We start from the raw sequence: 17,211 nt of genomic DNA, 5'->3' as shown, positions 1-17,211 counted from the left end.
GAGGATGCCACAAGCGAGGACCGCCGGGTGCCGGGGCCCCGCGGCCGAGCGAATCCGCGTCCTGTGACATCTTGCCCTGTCAAGTGCAATTACTGTAATCTTCCACAGCCTCTCAAAATACGGAGCCCGGCTTAGAAACCGGGCATCCGCAGCATGAAAGCTGCCTTTGTGCCCGGGCAGAGCCTGGGCGCGCGCCAGCCGTGAGGTGCACGAAGAAAATGAGTTCTCCACGTGCTGGGAGAAGGGAGGAGAAGGGAACCCTCCCGGCCGGCCCCACTGCAAACGGGCTGCAGCTCACCCGCCTCTCCCCGCGGGGACAGTGGGGGCACTGGGAGCTGCGCGGCCACCGGAACCCACAGGCATAACAGGGACGGTGCCAGTGGGGCACAGCCGAAGTCCTGAACAATGGGAGGAGCGCACGGGAAGAAGGTATGTGGGTGCGGGACGGAGTGGGGGGTTTGGGGAGAGGGCGCTGTTTGTTCACGTGGGGCTTGTTTTGCTCACCGTGTGCTACAGGTGGTGACAGCAGAAGGGGATTATAGTGGGACTGAGCCGCTCTTAAGTAGCGCCACCTGATGGGTTCAGTGCTGGGGCCCTGCTGGGCCTCTGGGGACAGCAAGGAGGGGATGGGGAGAAACGTCAGCCTTGCAGAGCAAGCCCCAGCACTAAGCTTGCACCCAGCTTCGGTCCCCACTCCCCACCACCACTTCCTTGCTCCCAGCTGATGGAAGCCGGTGTGAGCCACCACCCCACAGCACGGGGTGACATGCGCACATCCCTTAGGAGAGCGGCCATAGAGCTCTAAAGAGAGCAGTGCTGAGGGGTCCTGAGCCACGCGGAGGTGCTGGAGGTGGCTGTGCTGCGGATGTCATTGGGTGTCACTTTGCCTGGAGTTATGTCACCACCGTGCGGTCGGGCTGCCCTGCTCTGGTGTCAGCTCCTCCACAGCTCCCCTCCCAGCTCCTTCCAGCAGGTCAGGAAAAACAGAAGGGCTGTCTGAGTTCCTGACCCGCATAAAGCTACTCTGATTACAGCATGCTTTAAGAAAGCGTTTTCAATTTGTCAGGAGCAATACCAGGAAGGTCCTCCTGCTTTCCCCCTGTCCAGCCTCAAGGAGCTTGTGGTGTCCTAAAGGCTTCAAGGAATCCAAACTTCTGCTCTCTCCTTCCCCCCCCATCAGAAAGTTAAAATGAAATTTAAATGAAAATCCCTCAAAAAAGAGCTGGGCTAGGACCCCAATTCCACACAGGCAGCACCCAGTGACCCAAAACTGGCACCTGATCTTCATCCAGGCCTTGGCACATGTGCACGGCATTACCAGGGCTGGGGCAATAAGCTCGTTAGGTCAGCCTTGGCTCAGAACTCAGTGCTCCCACCCATCCGTGCCATCCTCCTGATGGCTCTGGGGCAGCTTTGCTGCCACTCCCTCTCTCCAAGCAGAGCGGTGCCAGCAGGGCTCACGACTCAGTGCTTTACCCGAGGGGCGGGGAGGGTGCATGGGGTGGGCAGCAGAGCTCTGCTTCCCCCCTGCAAGAAAGCAGCACAGGGCACTGCCGGGCACAGCTCTGGGGGAGCATGGGGGCAGGAGGAGCATGGGGACATGAACGCCAGTGCTGCCTGTCAGCAGTCTCAGCCGAGCCCCTGCCAGTCTCAGAGCAGAGCAGCATCCAAGGGTCGGCAGCGGGGATGTGGAGTGCAAGGCAATGCCCTGCTCCACAACAAAAGGGGCTGGAAAGACTGCCAGCGGGGCTCCAAGGACATGGCTGCTTTCAAAGGCTGCAGCTGCTCCCATAAACCACCTCTGGCATCAGTACTGACAGCAGGACATGGGGCTTTGCCCCGAGCCCTGTGCTGCAAGTCAAGGACAAGAGCCAGCCCGGGGTTCCCTGCTCACAGACCCTCACTGCTCAGCATAGCATCAGCCACTCCTCACACCCCCAGAACAAACCCTTCCAACAACCACACAAGCACAGCCTTCCCAAAAACAGCACCAGGGTTTGCACCGCAGCTGTTTCCCCAGGGAAAGTTCTTGTGTCCCCGAATTCCCAAGAGTGTCACTTTACACTAATGTCAGATGAGCTGAGATTATGAGAGCTTTGCTCTGCTGCTGGGTGAAAACAACAAGAGGCAGCATGCCAGTGCTGGGGACAGCCCGTGTTCAGCACAGCAACACCTGGTGCACATGCTGAGCTCCTCCATGGGACAGGGACAGGCAGCTGGGGCTGAGCGCTGAGCAGTGTGACCAGCCCCAAGGTGAGACCCAAAGCAACCTCACCCCATGGGCACACGGCTGGCACTGCACTCAGCACCATCTGCAGAACCCATCCGATAGGGAGCAGTGGTGCAGTGCCAGGGCAATGTTAAAAGGAGATTTTAAAAGTCCATAGTGTTAGATGAAAGCTCCACTAGATGAAAAAGCTGGCTCTTGCCATTCAAGAGCTTGGAAACCCTTATCCCAACTACAAAAATCCCAAGCCCTTATATTGGAAAGTGCAGGGTGAAATAAAGCAAACAAGAGGCACTGTGTCTGCGGCTGGCAGAAGAGAGGCAGTGGGAAGGGAAAGGGCTGCTCCATGCCAGGGCTGCAGAGCACATGGAGGAAATGACCACAGCAGGGCCAGCATGGTGCCATCCTGGCACGGTGACACCGATCACACGAGGCTGGAGCAGCAGCCCCACAACATGGTTTTGTGGCACTGGCCCCGGGAGCATATCCAAATCCTAATGGCAATTGGGATCCACAGTGCTACCGTGTCCTGAAGCACTGTGCTTGATGCACCTGTAGGGAGAGTGTGGAGATCACTGCATGGCCATGCAGCAGCTGCCAGGTTGGGGATGGCTCAGCGGTCCCCAGATAGAAATGAACTAATGCAATTAAAAGCTTCGCTGCTTTGCTGCTGCCCTCTGCTCCAGGGGTTCACTCCAATGCACCTGCTGCCTTCACAAAACCCCTGTCCTAGTGGGGATGCTTCACCTCTCTGCTGCCTCCTCCATTTGCAGCCAAACATCCTCCCCTGCAGCCCTTTCCCTCCTGCCCTGATCCTTATAAACTCCATTTTCCCTATTCTCACGCAGTCTCTGCATGTGACACTGAGCTCCCAGGCTGTCAGCACAGTGCATGGAATAAATGCTGTCCCTATCACTCATGTGCCACAAGCCTCACTTTCTGCAAAGCTCATCCTTCAAGGCCCTTCAGCGTTCCTTAATGGTCTCTCTGCAGCATGACAGCAATTTGTTCCGCAGCTGCCAGAGCCCTTTGTGCCACTGAGTGATGCTCTTCCCATGCAGGCAGCGGCATCCCTAGAAATAGCAGAAATAGCATCAGCACTACCAGCCCTACAGCGCCGGGTGGGAACAAGCTCCTGAGACAGGTTAAAATCATGGCTCACCCATTGCAACCACCCACCCGCTGCTAACAACGCTTGGGTGGGTGAAGCTGGTATTGCCAACATAGTGCAGGGTGAGAACTGGGCTCCGCCCATCAGCAGCACTGCCCTTTGCTCCGAGCAGTGCATGAAGTCGGTCCCCATTCCCCATCCCACCCTGCAGGAGGGCTGCATTTGCCACCCGACCGCCAGCGGTGTTTGTGACAAAGCCACGCAGAGGTCAGCGCGGCACTCATCCATGTCAAATGGTGTCTTTATGAATAAAAGACAACTTTATGAATAAAAGCACTACATGAAGCATTCACAATTTTCCACTTGACTCAACAAGCCACCAGCCCAGCGTGCCCCTGGAGCTGCACGGGCACAGCAGGACACAGCCCAGCCCCCTCCTGCATGCCCAAAGCCATGGGCTGAGAGTGCCTGGCACCCCTGAGGCGGCCGCTTGCCTCCAGCCTAAGAAATGCTGCAGATTTATGGAGGCTGAAACAACAAGAATGAAACATAACACCAAGAATTCAATCTTTCTTAAAGCCTTTTGCAACATGATAGTGAGAATGACCATGGGCAGGGACAAGGAGTAACACAAGCTCAGGGTGGTGAACCCAAGCACTTGCAGGCAGGTATGTGACCTCCTGGAGAAGGGAGCAGGGTTAGTGTTCGGGCTGTCCCACGTCACTCCTGCATCCTGCACCCCCCTGAAGCAACACTGGGTCCCTATGAGGGGTTGTCAGGCTGCAGCATGGGGACCCTGCATGGCAGCCCCATCCCTCTGCACGATGCCACAGCTGCTCCCAACTGCAAAACAGCGCTGTGCTGCTGTGAGGTGGGCAGAGAATGTGCAGAGCCAAACTCCTTACTGAGCATCACTATGAGACAGAAGAGCCCAAACCACAGCCAATGGGAGGCAGAAGCCACGCTACGTTGGGATGCTTTGCCCATTTTCTCTGTGTTTCTCCTTAAAAAGCAAGTGGGATCATCTCGGCGAGCATGTGCGCCAGCTTGGCAGGGATTGCAGCAAACAATCAGCCCAGCAGATTGCTGTGCGTTTACATCACAGATGGGAAAAAGTCTCACTAATCCTCAGAAGTTTCTTCCAGTGGATGATTTCACCAAGGTCTGGATCACTCCCAGCTGCTGCAAATGAGCACAGATAGAGCAGAATTCAGCAATAATCCATGAGATTTGGGCAACAGCTTACACAACCTCTGTGTCCAGGAGCGTATCAGAGACATTTCCACATGGAGCACTGTGAGCAGTGAGCAGAGGTGTTGGGGGTTTATAGAATGAAGCTGTAAGATGCAATGTGGATAACCTCCAAATCTCACGTACTGTGGCTTCATCACATACAAAGTGCTGGCTTTGATCTGGCAGCAAGTTGCAGGTCATCACAACTTCCTTCAAAGCCTCTGGGCTGAGCAATAGCTCAATCAACAGATGTGTTGGCTGTAACTCACCAGGTTGCAGCTTGTGGCCAAGCTCTGAGCACCCTGACCCACGAGTTGGGCAACCTCCAGCCCTGCTGTTGCTTCTTCAGGGCAGACTCAGATCAGTTCTCAGTCTGGGTGGCGTTTCATCCATGCTAATACCTCTTTATTGCCACCATCTGACTGTAGCAATTTCTTGCCTCATTCATTAGATCAGACTTTGGTTACTGTGCAAGATCAATGCTGTGGTGCTGCACATTAATGGCACTTGTATCCATCTTAGCATGTCTGAAGCCATCCTCCACTCCCTTTCCCAGATGATGGTTCTTTTCTCTAACTGCTTTCAGCACAGCAAAAACACGATCCCAAATCACCATCCATCCAGCTATCAGAGCACCCACTCGCAGGAGCACTGATCAATAGTTTGTTCAGGATTGGTGGCCTCAAGCTGCAGGATCTGGAGCTGGAGAGCAGGATTCCTGCCTAGAGCCAGAAGTTTTAGGCAGCCTACACCTGACAAAATGCCTCCATAAGTTGTTGCAGGAGCTCTTTGACATGCACTGGAGTCACAGATCATAGAATCATGAAGTTTGGAGAAGACCATTGAGATCATCTGGACCACCTATCAACCCATTAGCACTGTGCCCACTAACGTCCCTAATGTCAGGGGCGATGCACTGAAATATGGGGAGTAACAGACCAATAAAATACAAAGTGAGACTACCTACTATTTATATTGCTTTACTGCATTCAAACCCACTAATTGCCTTGAGTTGGTCACTAACACAGTCCCCATTGCATTTGTCCGGGGTTGGGAACCTGAGCAAAGCTGGCAGTGGTGCTCCCTCCCACCCAGGGCTGGGAGTGGAGATTTAATAGCAACACAGCCCAGCAGGGCCAGGGGAGCTGAGCACTTCATGATTTAAAGCCTGGCATGGCACTGAGCACCATGGCTGTTGGGCAGCATGCTGGAGCCGTGTCAGAGAGGTGCTGGAGTGATGTCAGAGGTGCCGGAGCCACCAGCTCTCCATCTCACCCTCTGTTATAGGGCAATACCTGCACAGTCCTTGCCTATTCCCTCTTCTCTTCTCTTCCAGAAGGAATATTCCCTCCAGCCCCGGTGTGCTGGCAGCAGCAGGAGGCCCACAAGTGGCAGTTCAGGTGAGTGAGGATCTGCAGGGTGAGTGGGGAGGAATCCAGCATCACCAAGCCCTTGGCTGGAAAACACAGCTGGGACTGGGGACAGCACTAGGGCACGGAGAGGAGCAAAACGTGGAGAGGTGGAAATGAGGGAATGAGGACCCTGGCCTCTTTCCTCATGGGGTTGGGGGCATCCTTCACCACAACCGGCAGTGCCCCCACTTTCCTTATCCCTTCTGTCTGGATGGAAATGGCTTTACCCCATCCCTGCTCACCTCCCAGGACCAGTGAGCATCTGCAAGCCTGGCATGGGGCAATGGGCAGAACCAGCACTCACCAAGAGCCCAAAGGGGCTGCTGGGCCACTTCTACTCCTCTCCCTTCTCCATCTCCGCATCCTCCAGTGCCAGGACAGCCCCTGGGCACAGGGCCAGGCTGCTCCCACCCTGCACTCCCCCCGTGCCCTTGCCCCCAGGACAGCGTGGTGCTGGCGCAGTGGTGTCGCAACGTGCCGGAACGATCACGATAACACGAGCGGTTGCCCTGGTGCCGGGCTTTGCTGTTGCAGTGCTTTGCTAAAGAGAGTGGGCGTGCGGCTTCCTCTGGGCCGATCTGATTTCTCTGGGAGCGTGGTTTAAGGCACACTCGGGAGAAATCGCCCTCCGTGGAGCAGTGGCACAACCCCTCAGTGGCTGTGCACACCCAGAGCTCTTCTCTTTGCGGGGGTGAGAAAACCCACCGGCTTGTTGATTTTCTGGGGAAACATCAGCCAGCAGTGAAGAGCAAAGGGAGCAGCTCCTGGGGTCTGTGGGGTCCCCGTGGGGCGGCAGGGAGGTGGCATCCATGTGAGCCTCCGTCCTCGCCCCACCGGAGAGACCAGGCAAGAGCTGGGGAGCCTCACAGACCCAAAGGCCAGCAGAGCGAACACAGAAGGCAGAAGCAGCCGCCTGGCCCCATGTCATGGGACACGGGGCAGCACGGGGCCGCTGAGCTCCCCAGGGGCACACTGCGGAAATCAGGTAAGCACAGGGCCCCCACATCCTCGTGTCCCCACGTCCCCAAGTCCCCTCCCTGCCTTGGGCAGGGGCTGCTGAGCCCCATGGGGTTCTGCACCGCACCCCTATTTGTGCACAGGTGTCTCTAGACCCTGCTTTAAGTTTCGTTTGGGATATATTAGGTTTCTGTAGCACTTCAGTGCTGCCCAGAAAACAGACCCATATCCCACAAGATATTCCCTAAACCAATGCATGGCATAATTTGATGTTCTTCTCACAGAGGAGTTAGGTGGGACGGGGTACTGCTGGTGTAACTGCAGCTCAATGGGAAACGATTTTCTCTGCATTCCAGAAAATCCCTTTGAGCTACCTTAAAACATTCATTAATGATTGATGCGTGTCTCCACATAGGGAAAGGCACACAGCAAATATTTGATGATATATTAAAAATAAGTTTGCGATTAGCAAGGACTGCTGAGCATCTGTCACTGCTTAACAAAACGAATCGAGTTGCTCCACACGCTGCTCAGAGGGCGGGCGTCCCTGGTAATTGTTAACAGCGAGATCCCGGCCCCAGCACCTTGCTTATCACAGTCCAAGGTGATTAAATGAAATCATTAACCAACATGCCAACCCTCAGCTAGAGGAGAGGGCAGGGCAGAGACATGCAGGCACCACTGTGGTTCTTTCCCTTTCTGACCCCACGACCCCACGAGGTTTATTTCTGACTTCTGGTGCCCACTGCTCCGAGGAGCAACCCCACGGCTGGGACACGTTTCCCACAGCGGCCACATCAAATTACATTTGCCTCATTGCATTATAAATACCAGAATTCGGCCTGCTTAATTATTGAAAACCCTAGATTAAAAGCAGACAAAGGCTCTTTGCTTCCATTCCGGACCACGCGTATCACTGATCGATGACGCGGCTGTCCGGTGACAAGCAAAAGGAGCATGCCAGGGCCCTGGGACACAGCGCTGCTGAGCTGCTGATGCAGCACGATGGAGGGATGCTGAGAAAGTTTGGTTTGGAGTTTCATTTAAAAAAAAAACACTGATTTCAGGTGAGATGAGGCCTCTAAACTCACATTACTGCACAGCTCTGATTACTTGCGCAAGTAGCTTTAAACCTGCTTGGGCAACCTGTGTTAAGTGCGGTGGCTTGCAGTCTCCTTCTCTGTGAGATGTGTGTGCCCAGCTCTGTTCAGCAGCCCGCTGTTAATCTGCTGCTTCCCTGAAAATATGTATTCACAAACAAACACCAGGCACTCAGAAACCAGAGGCTCTTCTCCCAGTGGCCACTTCTGCCCACAAAGCCTCAACTCAGTGTCCTGACAAACTCAGAGCCAGGGCTGTGAGCTGTAAGTCTGCATTTTGGTTGGGTATTGGGAACAATTTCTTCTCAGAAAGAGTGGTGATGCAGTGGCACAGCTGCCCAGGGAGTGGCGGAGTCACCATCCCTGGAGGTGTCCAAGGACCGTGGAGATGTGGCACTGGGGGATGTGGTTATGGGCATGGTGGGGGTGGGTTGGTGGTTGGACTTGGTGATCTTAGTGGTCTTCTCCAACCTTAATGGTTCTATGATTCTATGATTCTGTGATTCTCCCCTGTGTCATCTCTCCCCCCAAGCACCAGCTTACATACAATTACGAGCAGTGCCCCTCTGACCCCGGCTGCCATTCCCAGAGCAAAGCCCTCCGTCCATTTGTACATGGATGATATTTCATGGAGGTTTCATTCTCTGCCCAGAAAGGGACTCCCATAAAATATTTTTAACAAGAGCAGTTGGATCATTTCCTGCAGTTACTGAAAAACCTCTCCCCAGATGCTCCTGTTGGGAAATCAGTTCTCAGCAGAAATAAAAGTCTGCCAACACTTCAACTGAAAACACTCCATTTTCCTTCTGACCCCTTTAGCGCTTTCCCCAAAGGAAGGGCAGCTGGAGCTGGGCAGCCAGAGCGGCACCCCGCTTACCTGCCTGCCCGGCCCTCTAATCCCCTTACAGCATTCCTGGGATTATTTTCATCCCAGCAATGGGAGCAGTGCAGGCTGCGTGGCCGCCGTGCGGAGGGACAGCCCTGTGTGCAGGGACAAAGTTGTGAAACTCAACATAAACGCTCTGCAGAGGGCACCTCCTGGAGCCCCAAGGCATTTAATGTCATTCCAAAACTGATTTTCTTCTTCTCAAAAGATTGGGGCTGAGCAATTTGGGCTAGGATTGCAGACTTGCGATTTTACCAGAAGTCCCCCAGGATTTATAGGGATTTCCAGGAATTTGAGCTTTGCTTGAAGTCAGAGCAGACCAAGCTATTACAAAGTCATTTTTCTCCTCCAGGCAGCCCTGTGCCAGGGAGGGGGCAGTAGGTCTCCAGCACCCCGGAGAGCTGAGCCCCTCCAGAGGGGTTTCCCACGGGGCAGAGGAAGGCAGGGAGCTCATCCCAATATCCACCAGCAGCCTCAGCCCTCTGGTCCAGGCACTCCTGCTCTGTGCATACACAGAAGTCACACGGAAATGCAGCTTTCCTGGAGAGCCTCGGGCTTCTAGAAACACGCAGAGGGAAAATGTTTAAGAGCAAGCAAAAGGCTGAATGTGTTGAAGCAAACACGACTACTTCTGAAAAGCAACAGTCCAAAGCATATCCGTCTGAAAGGTCACACTTTCTTTCCGAGTACAGCTGAGGGTGTCAGAACGCACATGCATTTTTTTGTTTATATCTTGCCAAGAACAATATAAAACTGCCTGGCACCTATGGCTGATTTATGGCGGTGGCCCAGGAGGTGCTGGAGCTGACGCTTGTTCATTGATCTATGGCCGAATCATGCAAAACCAGACATCCTGCTGTAAATCCTCCGCTGAGACCTGCCCTGATTTACACTGCCGGCACTATAAATAATGACAAAACGCAGCCTGATAGCAGTCTGTCTCCCTGTACATGGGCATGAATTACACCGTGTCTTGAAGATGACAGATCTACTGCGAGAGAAGCATTTTGCCCAGGGTCCCTCTCTGCCAGCCTGTAGCAGGAAGGATGCCCCATCCTTACTCCCAGCACAACCCCGAGCAGTGCTCCGGGCCTCATTTTTCTTTTTACCCTCAATGCAAATGCAGACATTCCTTGAATTGCTCCACACGAATGTCTTGTGAAGATTTAAAGTGGGGTTCCTATCGAGAGGTTTGAGGTTCCTTCCCCATCACCTCCTGCAGCACAGCCAGCCAGCAGTGCTCCTGCTGAAAGCACCCGGCACTCTTTGAAGTTCCTTTTTTTGTTTGCAGAATAAAGCCTCAGCTTTGCCATGGGAAAGGGGAGCTCACCCATTTCACCAACACCAAAACAACCCTTTGCTTTTGTACCTTCCTTTCTTGCCTTTTGCTCACCTCTTTTCCCTTGGAAAACAAGACCCCCAGAAAAGGGACAAAGCAGAATTACGGACTCCAGCAGCGTTACCCCAGTGAACACCCGATGCACTTCCCACTGTTCCAAAAGCAGCTTTCACTGAGCAGCAATCAGCCATGGAACCACGCTGCCTTCACCCCACGCACCCCACAAGCAGGGCGAGATGCAGCCTCAGCGCTCAGCTCCTTCCCCCACCAACAGCACCTGCCATCCTGGAGGAAAACAACCCGGCACAGGAAACTTCTGCTTCCAGCTTCCCCACGCCCTTTGAATATGTACCGAACTATTCACCCCAATTACACTCTTAACGGGCTCCAATCTGTTTTCCTTTGTTCCCAGAGCAGCAGGGCACTGCCCACATTAACATTCAATGAGAAGTTGTTTGATACTGAATCATTTCTTCAGCAGTATGATTTCTTACACAATTCTGTTTGATTGCAATCCACTTTACATTCGCAGAGTACTTACTGCCTATGAAAGAATGACCTAGCCTGCTTTCACTTGCTTTTTTTATTTTATTGATTTCTCTTTTAAAAGGATTTTATTCCTTTTGTACGTGAGGCTGCGATAAGAGAGGGAGACAGCATTACTGAACAAAAGCTGTTTTCCTTGCTGCTCCATCAACCCGTACACCTTCCCATTAGGTACCCCAAAATACTGTAATAACAGAGCACTTGGAGCTGCCTACACTCTTTTGCTGGTACTTTTTGTTCTTGCGACTGAACTCCCAAATTCACTGAGTGAGTCCTCAGGAATGAATGGCTCTTCCCAGTCCCTGATGAGGCCATGCACTGGCATAATTGCAGCCAGCACGACTGCACTCTGCACTTAAAGCACAGCCCGCAGCGTGCATCTTGTCTTAAGATTTGTGCTTGGCACTCCTTTTGTGTGGGCTTTTTTTGTAAAGGTGAGATGTGGAGCACTGGGGAAATGCCAGCAGTGAGCATGCCCTGCAGTTTGCCTGACATCCAACCTGCCACCGCTTAGAAAAGAGTGGGCCCTTGTTCTTACATCCAGAACACACAAATTATTACAGTGTGATTCTGGGCTGCACATGTGAATTACACTTTCCTTGGCACTGGGATGGATCCTGACTTTGAGGGCAGCAGAACATCAGCAAAACCCAATGCTGATGAGAGGTGTCAGCCACAGCAGCACTTCCCAGGACCCCCAAGTCCTGCAGCTCCAGCCCTGTGCCTGCTGTCAGCTCCAGCTCAGCTGATCTTACATTAATTAGTCCTTGGCACCAACCGCTGCAGCCACTGAAGCAAGTGGCTGGCAAGTCATTTAGAAGTGATCTAATTAATACGTGTCTCTCCAAAGGGAGTATTTGCTAAAGGTGCACCAAGCACAGCTGCTCTCACCCAGGGAGCAGAGCACAGGTGGGCTCCCATGGGTGCACCCCACCGCCAACACCTCTCTTGTCTTACAGCGTCGATGTACACAGAAATACAGCAGGAGCACTCTGACAGTGCGAGCATCCTGACTCACCCGGACTACATAGATGGGAACCCAGACCTGATCAAACCTAAAAAGCTTCTCAACCCTGTCAAAGCCTCCAAGAGCCACCAGGAGCTGCATCGAGAGCTGCTGATGAACCACAAGAGGTGAGGGGAGGTCACAGCAGTGCAGAGCCCAGCACCAGCACCACCTGTGGTTGGAGGGAGGGATAAACCCTGCCACTTGCACGCAGACATGGGGTACAACCCACCAAAACACTCTTCTCTGATGCGACAGATCATTTATTTTCAAACATTTTCAAAATGGCCTAAAAAAACACTCTGACACAGCCACACTTTGACCTCTAATCCAAAAGGAGCGGAGCCTCTGTTCAAAATGACTGTGCCCATCATGAGGGTCAGACACAGGCTCTAATTCAGCCAACAACCCTGCCAGTAGGGTTCATTGCTCAGTACTGGCACTGCCCAGAAGCAGGAGAATTACAGGGACTGTGCCCAGGCCATTTTCCAGCACTGACGCAGTCATCTGAACCAGGCAGGTATTCCTAAAACGCTGTAACACAGCCTGGTTAAAGCATCCTTGGCCAGGATCTCCTGGCACAACCGATGCTATCATCTCCTGAGCAGGTTTAGGGCAGCCAGCAAGTTGGCACAGTGCTCCCAGAGGGAAGGAGGAGCAGCATCTCTACACAACCCTAAGTCACCAGCAAAGCCGGCAGCTTTCCTGTTTGCTGTATGTTCATACTGAGGGGAGGATCCGTGCTTGCTCCCATTTCTGCTTTCTCCCTTAGGCAGAAGCAGAAAGCGATCCACATCAGCAGCTTGTGCAACAAAACTTTATCTTAGTCAACACCTCTGGGCACTAACAGGGCAGGCTGATTAAATCCAGGAGCAGTAACAAATTCAAAGGCAACACTGCAAACTCTCCAGCAAGCCACGGCAGGCTTACCTTCTGTCAAGCCCTGGGCCTGTCTGCCACAGAAACCCTCGTGTTACAACACCTCTCCTGCAAATATTTCCCTGGGATTTCCAATACCCTCAGCCTGCTGACTCCAGTGAGTGTTCAGCCCGGGCCAGGGGAGGTCAGGCTCTGGTGGCAGCTATGCGATCTTCAGCTCCTCCTCAAAAACACGACTTCAGCCAACTACTTCTGTGACTTCTTCCAAAATTATTTACGTCCCAGTTGCTATTGCAGAAGATAACCTATTTGAAAGCTGCCTTGGTCTCTGCTTCATAACAGCAAGACAAAACTGTGGCTGTAATGAAGTCTGCCCAGAAGTCAGCAAAGGTCTGTTGATGTGCACAGCCACATACATGTATTTAGGGGCTAGAAGCAGGTAGGAAGGTGGCTGGGGTCAACTGCAGGAGATAAACAACAGTGCTTAAACTGAGGCACAGCAGGGATCGCAAACCCTCAGCTCTGGAGCAAGCAGAACTGCCAGGACAATTACTGCAGTTCAATGACTACCCCTGCTGGTGGAAAAAAAATCTTCATTATTATAAATTCCCTCAGTGCCACTGGAGCTGTCACCCACACAAATGACACAAAGGACGTCACAAAGGACGGCCCATTTCCCTTTCTGCACAGAAAGGCACAGCATCTCAGTGTGGCAGCATTTGGGATGGAAGCTCTGGGGGCTGCCAGGCAGGCAGGCAGGGAGATGGTGGGTGAGCAGCTCCTCATTTGTCTGCTTTTGGTCCACAGAGGCTTGAGTGTAGACAGCAAGCCGGAGTTGCAGAGGGTGCTTGAGCACCGACGGCGAAATCAGGTCCTCAGGCAGAAGAAGGAAGAGGAAGAGGCCAAGAAGTTGCAGTCTCCCTTTGAAAAAGAGCTACTGAAAAGGCACCAGAGGCTGGATCAGGTAGGATCAGGCTGTCAGCCACTCCTGTGTTGTTCTAACCAAAGGTCTGCAGATGGGTGGCTGAGGTTCCACTCAAGGAATAGTGTTGGCATCCCTCCATAAAATGGGAGCCAGGTACATCCCTCTCTACCATCCCACACAGCTGCATTGCCTCATCCTGGCAATTAAACTGCTCTTCAGATAAAGCAACCCCTGCTTGCCTAGTGGAGATGCTGCTCCCTGGGTAGAAAACCAAGTGTGCTGGTGTACCTGGAAAAGAGACTGATGGTGAACACAGCTTTGGAAAAAGAGAGCACCAACGTGCAGCACAAAATTATTCAGTTCTGGGCAATAGTAACTAGGCACGCAGCAAGAACAAACCCAGGGTTTTAAGGTAGATAATGCACTTTTGTTCTCTAGAATGTACAGATAACGATGACTCCTCTTTATTACAGCTGGAGAAAGAGCAGGAGAAGCAGGAAGACCATGCACCAGAATTCATTAAAGTCAAAGAAAATCTGAGAAGGACATCAACGGTGACTGGGGAAGAGAAAGCAGCGTAGCTTCTCCCAAAACCCAGCGGGTATCCTACCAAGGCTGATGTCTTTGTACATGGTGGACACTCACAGCCACATCTTTGGGGCTACTCATGTCATTAACACTTGCTCCAGTAGAAGGCACAAAAAAGGTTTTCCCATCCCAGGAAGGTCTCACGATCGAAAAGGTGCAGTACTCACTGAAGAGGTCCTCACACGAGGTGGTGCAGAGCGAAGTGATGTCCCTTTCCTCCCCACTTGTGGGAGCACACTAACCTCCAGCTAACTCCTGGTTAACCCTCGTGATGCAGCCAAGGTGTGAGCCAGGGCAGTCAGAAGAGGGACGGGCATTGCCACAGCCTGGGGGACCCGCATCCCCTGGAGGTGGGCTCACCAAGCAGGGCAGCAGGAAGGCGGCTGCAGCTCTGGAAGTCTCCTGGCAAACCAGCATGGTGACTAAAGGGACAATCTACGTATCACTGGGAACAGCCCAAGGGTTACTGGCAGTGCAGCACCACACAAGACAGACAGTGCCATCACACTGCAAGAAAAATCAACCCCTGAGTGCCCACACCAGCTCAACATTGGAAGGCCAGGTGCCACTTGTTCTTCATGAGCATCTTTAAGCTGCACTTCAAATCTGCTTGTAAATAGCTATTGAGCTGTTTGCCCTGTTCCATGCTTAGGCAGAAAATACACAGAACTCCCCATGAAAGCCCCAGGTGAGAGGCAAATGCTCCGTGCAGGAATCTGGGGGCTCAGCAAGGGTATGAGTGGAAGCATGCAGTGAGCAGTCAGCAGGCTGCTGTGGATCTGGCAGAGAGGAGCAGAGATGAACTGCTTCCTGCCTCCCTGCTGAGCCTCAGCCTCTTACCCTGGACATGTGCCACTACAGCGGCCAGCAAAACCTGTCCTGTCATGCCATGCTGGTGTCAGGATGTTGGCAGGGGTCACAGCTGGCACCAGCACGTGTTGCAGGCTACAGGGCATGGAGGTACTGCTGCAAAGCTGCTTCTCAGTGCTTCTCATCCCTTCTTCCAGAGGACAGTGCTGCCTCACTCCGGTTGCTATGTCACAAGGGTAAACATCTTCTTGCTGCTGACAGAGCAAAGCTGAAATAGATGGTGCCTTTGCACCATGTATGGATGGAGCACATCACATTTATGGGGCACTCGTGCCCTGAGATGTCCACATGTAGAGCTAAAACTGCTCCTTCAGGTAGATCCCAGCTTCTCACTTCTCACACCTTGCTACAAAGCCTCAACAGCAAAACTCACTGACTGCCTTCAAACACTGGTTCTTAAATAGCAAGAATTAACAGGCATGGTCAGTTGGGAAAGAGATACCTAGTTAAATAGTGTCCACCATCCACACGTTCAGTGGATCCATATGTGAATTAAGGGAAAGGGAGTGTTTATCACATCTTTATCAAGAAACTACTAACCCATTCCCCAGTCCCTCTGGCCAAGCAGGGTGCTTCATTTCAGAGGATGCTGCTCAGCTTGGCAGCTCAAGTAAAGCATCTGAGCCACATCACACACCGAGAGCAGCAAGACAGGTATGGGGCCTCAGGACAGCACTGGATCACAAAACCCCTGGCCTGGTCTCAGTCCTTGAGAGCCCCGTGTCACAGCACTGTCCCTGTGGCAGCTTTTAGCCTCTCACCCATCATGTTTATTCTAAAGAGGCTGTTGTTTCAGAAATCCAGTGCACATGATCCCTATGGGTCAAACAAGATCTGACAGGATTTGTTACATCTTTTCCCACTGTGAAGCTTTTCATATAGCCTGTAATTAAAACCATGAGGGAGAAGCAGTATTGAGCATTTATTCAGGCAGCAAAAAAAAGCCAAATTTCTCTAAGAGAAAGATGTTTTGCTAAGGATGCTTGTACAGAGCTGTACAGAATGCTTTATAATACTCCATCGATTATCAGTTTCAGTAACAAATCCAAATTTACCGAGCAGTTTTTGTGAGCAGTTATGACACACATCAAGTAACCTTGATCAAAGAGCTCCAAAAAAGTTAAGCAAATTAATTTGTAATTTTGCCACAGATGGAAATGCACTCCAGAAGAGACAATCTGTCACTCCATATGCACCGGTGAAATCAGCGCTATCGGCGCTCCTTGCCTGGGACAGGGGCACTTACACAAGTCCTTGGGTAGGAAGCTGAGCGCTCAGTGCAGGTGAAGAACATTTGGCTGTTATCTTCTGGAATATTTGGTATTATCTGAAAAAAATCGAGGTGTCTTCCTTTCACCTGGTGTCCACCAAGCATGCAGAGGGGCTGCAGTGTGGGATTGCAGTGTGGGATTGCGGAGTGGCATCAGGTGTCCAGAAGGGAAAGGGTGGCCAAATAGCACTGTGCTAGCACACGGTATGCTAACAGAGCCCAAAGAAATCCTTTCAGATGCGGAGAAACAACAGAGTCCAAAACAGGCAGAGCAGAGGGGGCACGACCCAACACTGCAGGCCCCAAAAACACCAGTGGACACTCCCAGCAAGAGATTTTGGGATATCTTCGTGCATCCTTTCCTTTTAAATGAATTCCTGACTGTGGGGCCTAAGCCCCTGTGTCCCTGGAACACACTCCTAAATAAACATGGTGTATGCGGAAGATGCAGACAATCGTAATATTGACAGAAGACAATTTTTTGCACTGTGTATGTTGCCTACGTGGTGTATAGTTTCTATTGTGTTGGTGTTCATACATATATATAAACGCATGTTGTGCACTACTGTTAACTGTCACTGCTCGCACTGCTTAACGCGGACACTTCTGAAGAAACAAACCATCAGCCCACCCCCCACGCTCACAACCACGACCCTCAGTGCCATGTCTATATCCTTTATCACCTCCAGGGATGATGAACCCATTGCTCCCCAGGCAGCCTGTGCCAATGCATTGCCACTCTTCTGGAGAAGAAATTGTTCCTAATGCCCAACCTGAGCCTCCCCGGGCACAACTTCAGGCCGTCACCTCTCACCTTATCACTGTTACCTCGGCCTTATTGCTAGTCAGTGACAGAGGCAGC

The 17,211-nt window shown here is 52.3% G+C and overlaps 1 protein-coding gene across 2 annotated transcripts; it reads left to right on the top strand.

The window, feature by feature from the left end:
• Positions 1–275: 275 nt before the first annotated feature.
• FAM107A (family with sequence similarity 107 member A) lies at positions 276–16,921 on the top strand. 2 transcript variants are annotated; one of them, XM_004944645.5, is made up of 5 exons: positions 276–429; positions 5,908–5,971; positions 11,771–11,945; positions 13,504–13,660; positions 14,095–16,921. In XM_004944645.5, exons 1-5 carry the CDS (start codon positions 406–408, stop codon positions 14,200–14,202), a joined length of 528 nt encoding a protein of 175 aa, XP_004944702.1. In that variant the 5' UTR covers positions 276–405; the 3' UTR covers positions 14,203–16,921. The 2 variants fall into 2 exon arrangements, with proteins under 2 accessions (XP_004944702.1, XP_425164.4); XM_425164.6 differs by lacking the exons at positions 276–429; positions 5,908–5,971 and adding an exon at positions 6,591–6,968.
• Positions 16,922–17,211: the final 290 nt, after the last annotated feature.

Source organism: Gallus gallus, chromosome 12 (assembly GCF_016699485.2).
Source record: "Gallus gallus isolate bGalGal1 chromosome 12, bGalGal1.mat.broiler.GRCg7b, whole genome shotgun sequence".
NCBI classification, from domain to species: Eukaryota; Metazoa; Chordata; class Aves; order Galliformes; family Phasianidae; genus Gallus; species Gallus gallus.
Note: the sequence above shows the minus strand (reverse complement) of the source record. Positions and strands in the feature narration are given on the sequence as shown.

Coding starts and splice junctions, on each gene's coding strand:
- FAM107A (XM_004944645.5), top strand. CDS start 406: ATGGGAGGAGCGCACGGGAAGAAG. Junction 430..5,907: donor GAGGAGCGCACGGGAAGAAG/GTATGTGGGTGC, acceptor CTTCTCTTCCAG/AAGGAATATTCCCTCCAGCC. Junction 13,661..14,094: donor GGCACCAGAGGCTGGATCAG/GTAGGATCAGGC, acceptor TCTTTATTACAG/CTGGAGAAAGAGCAGGAGAA.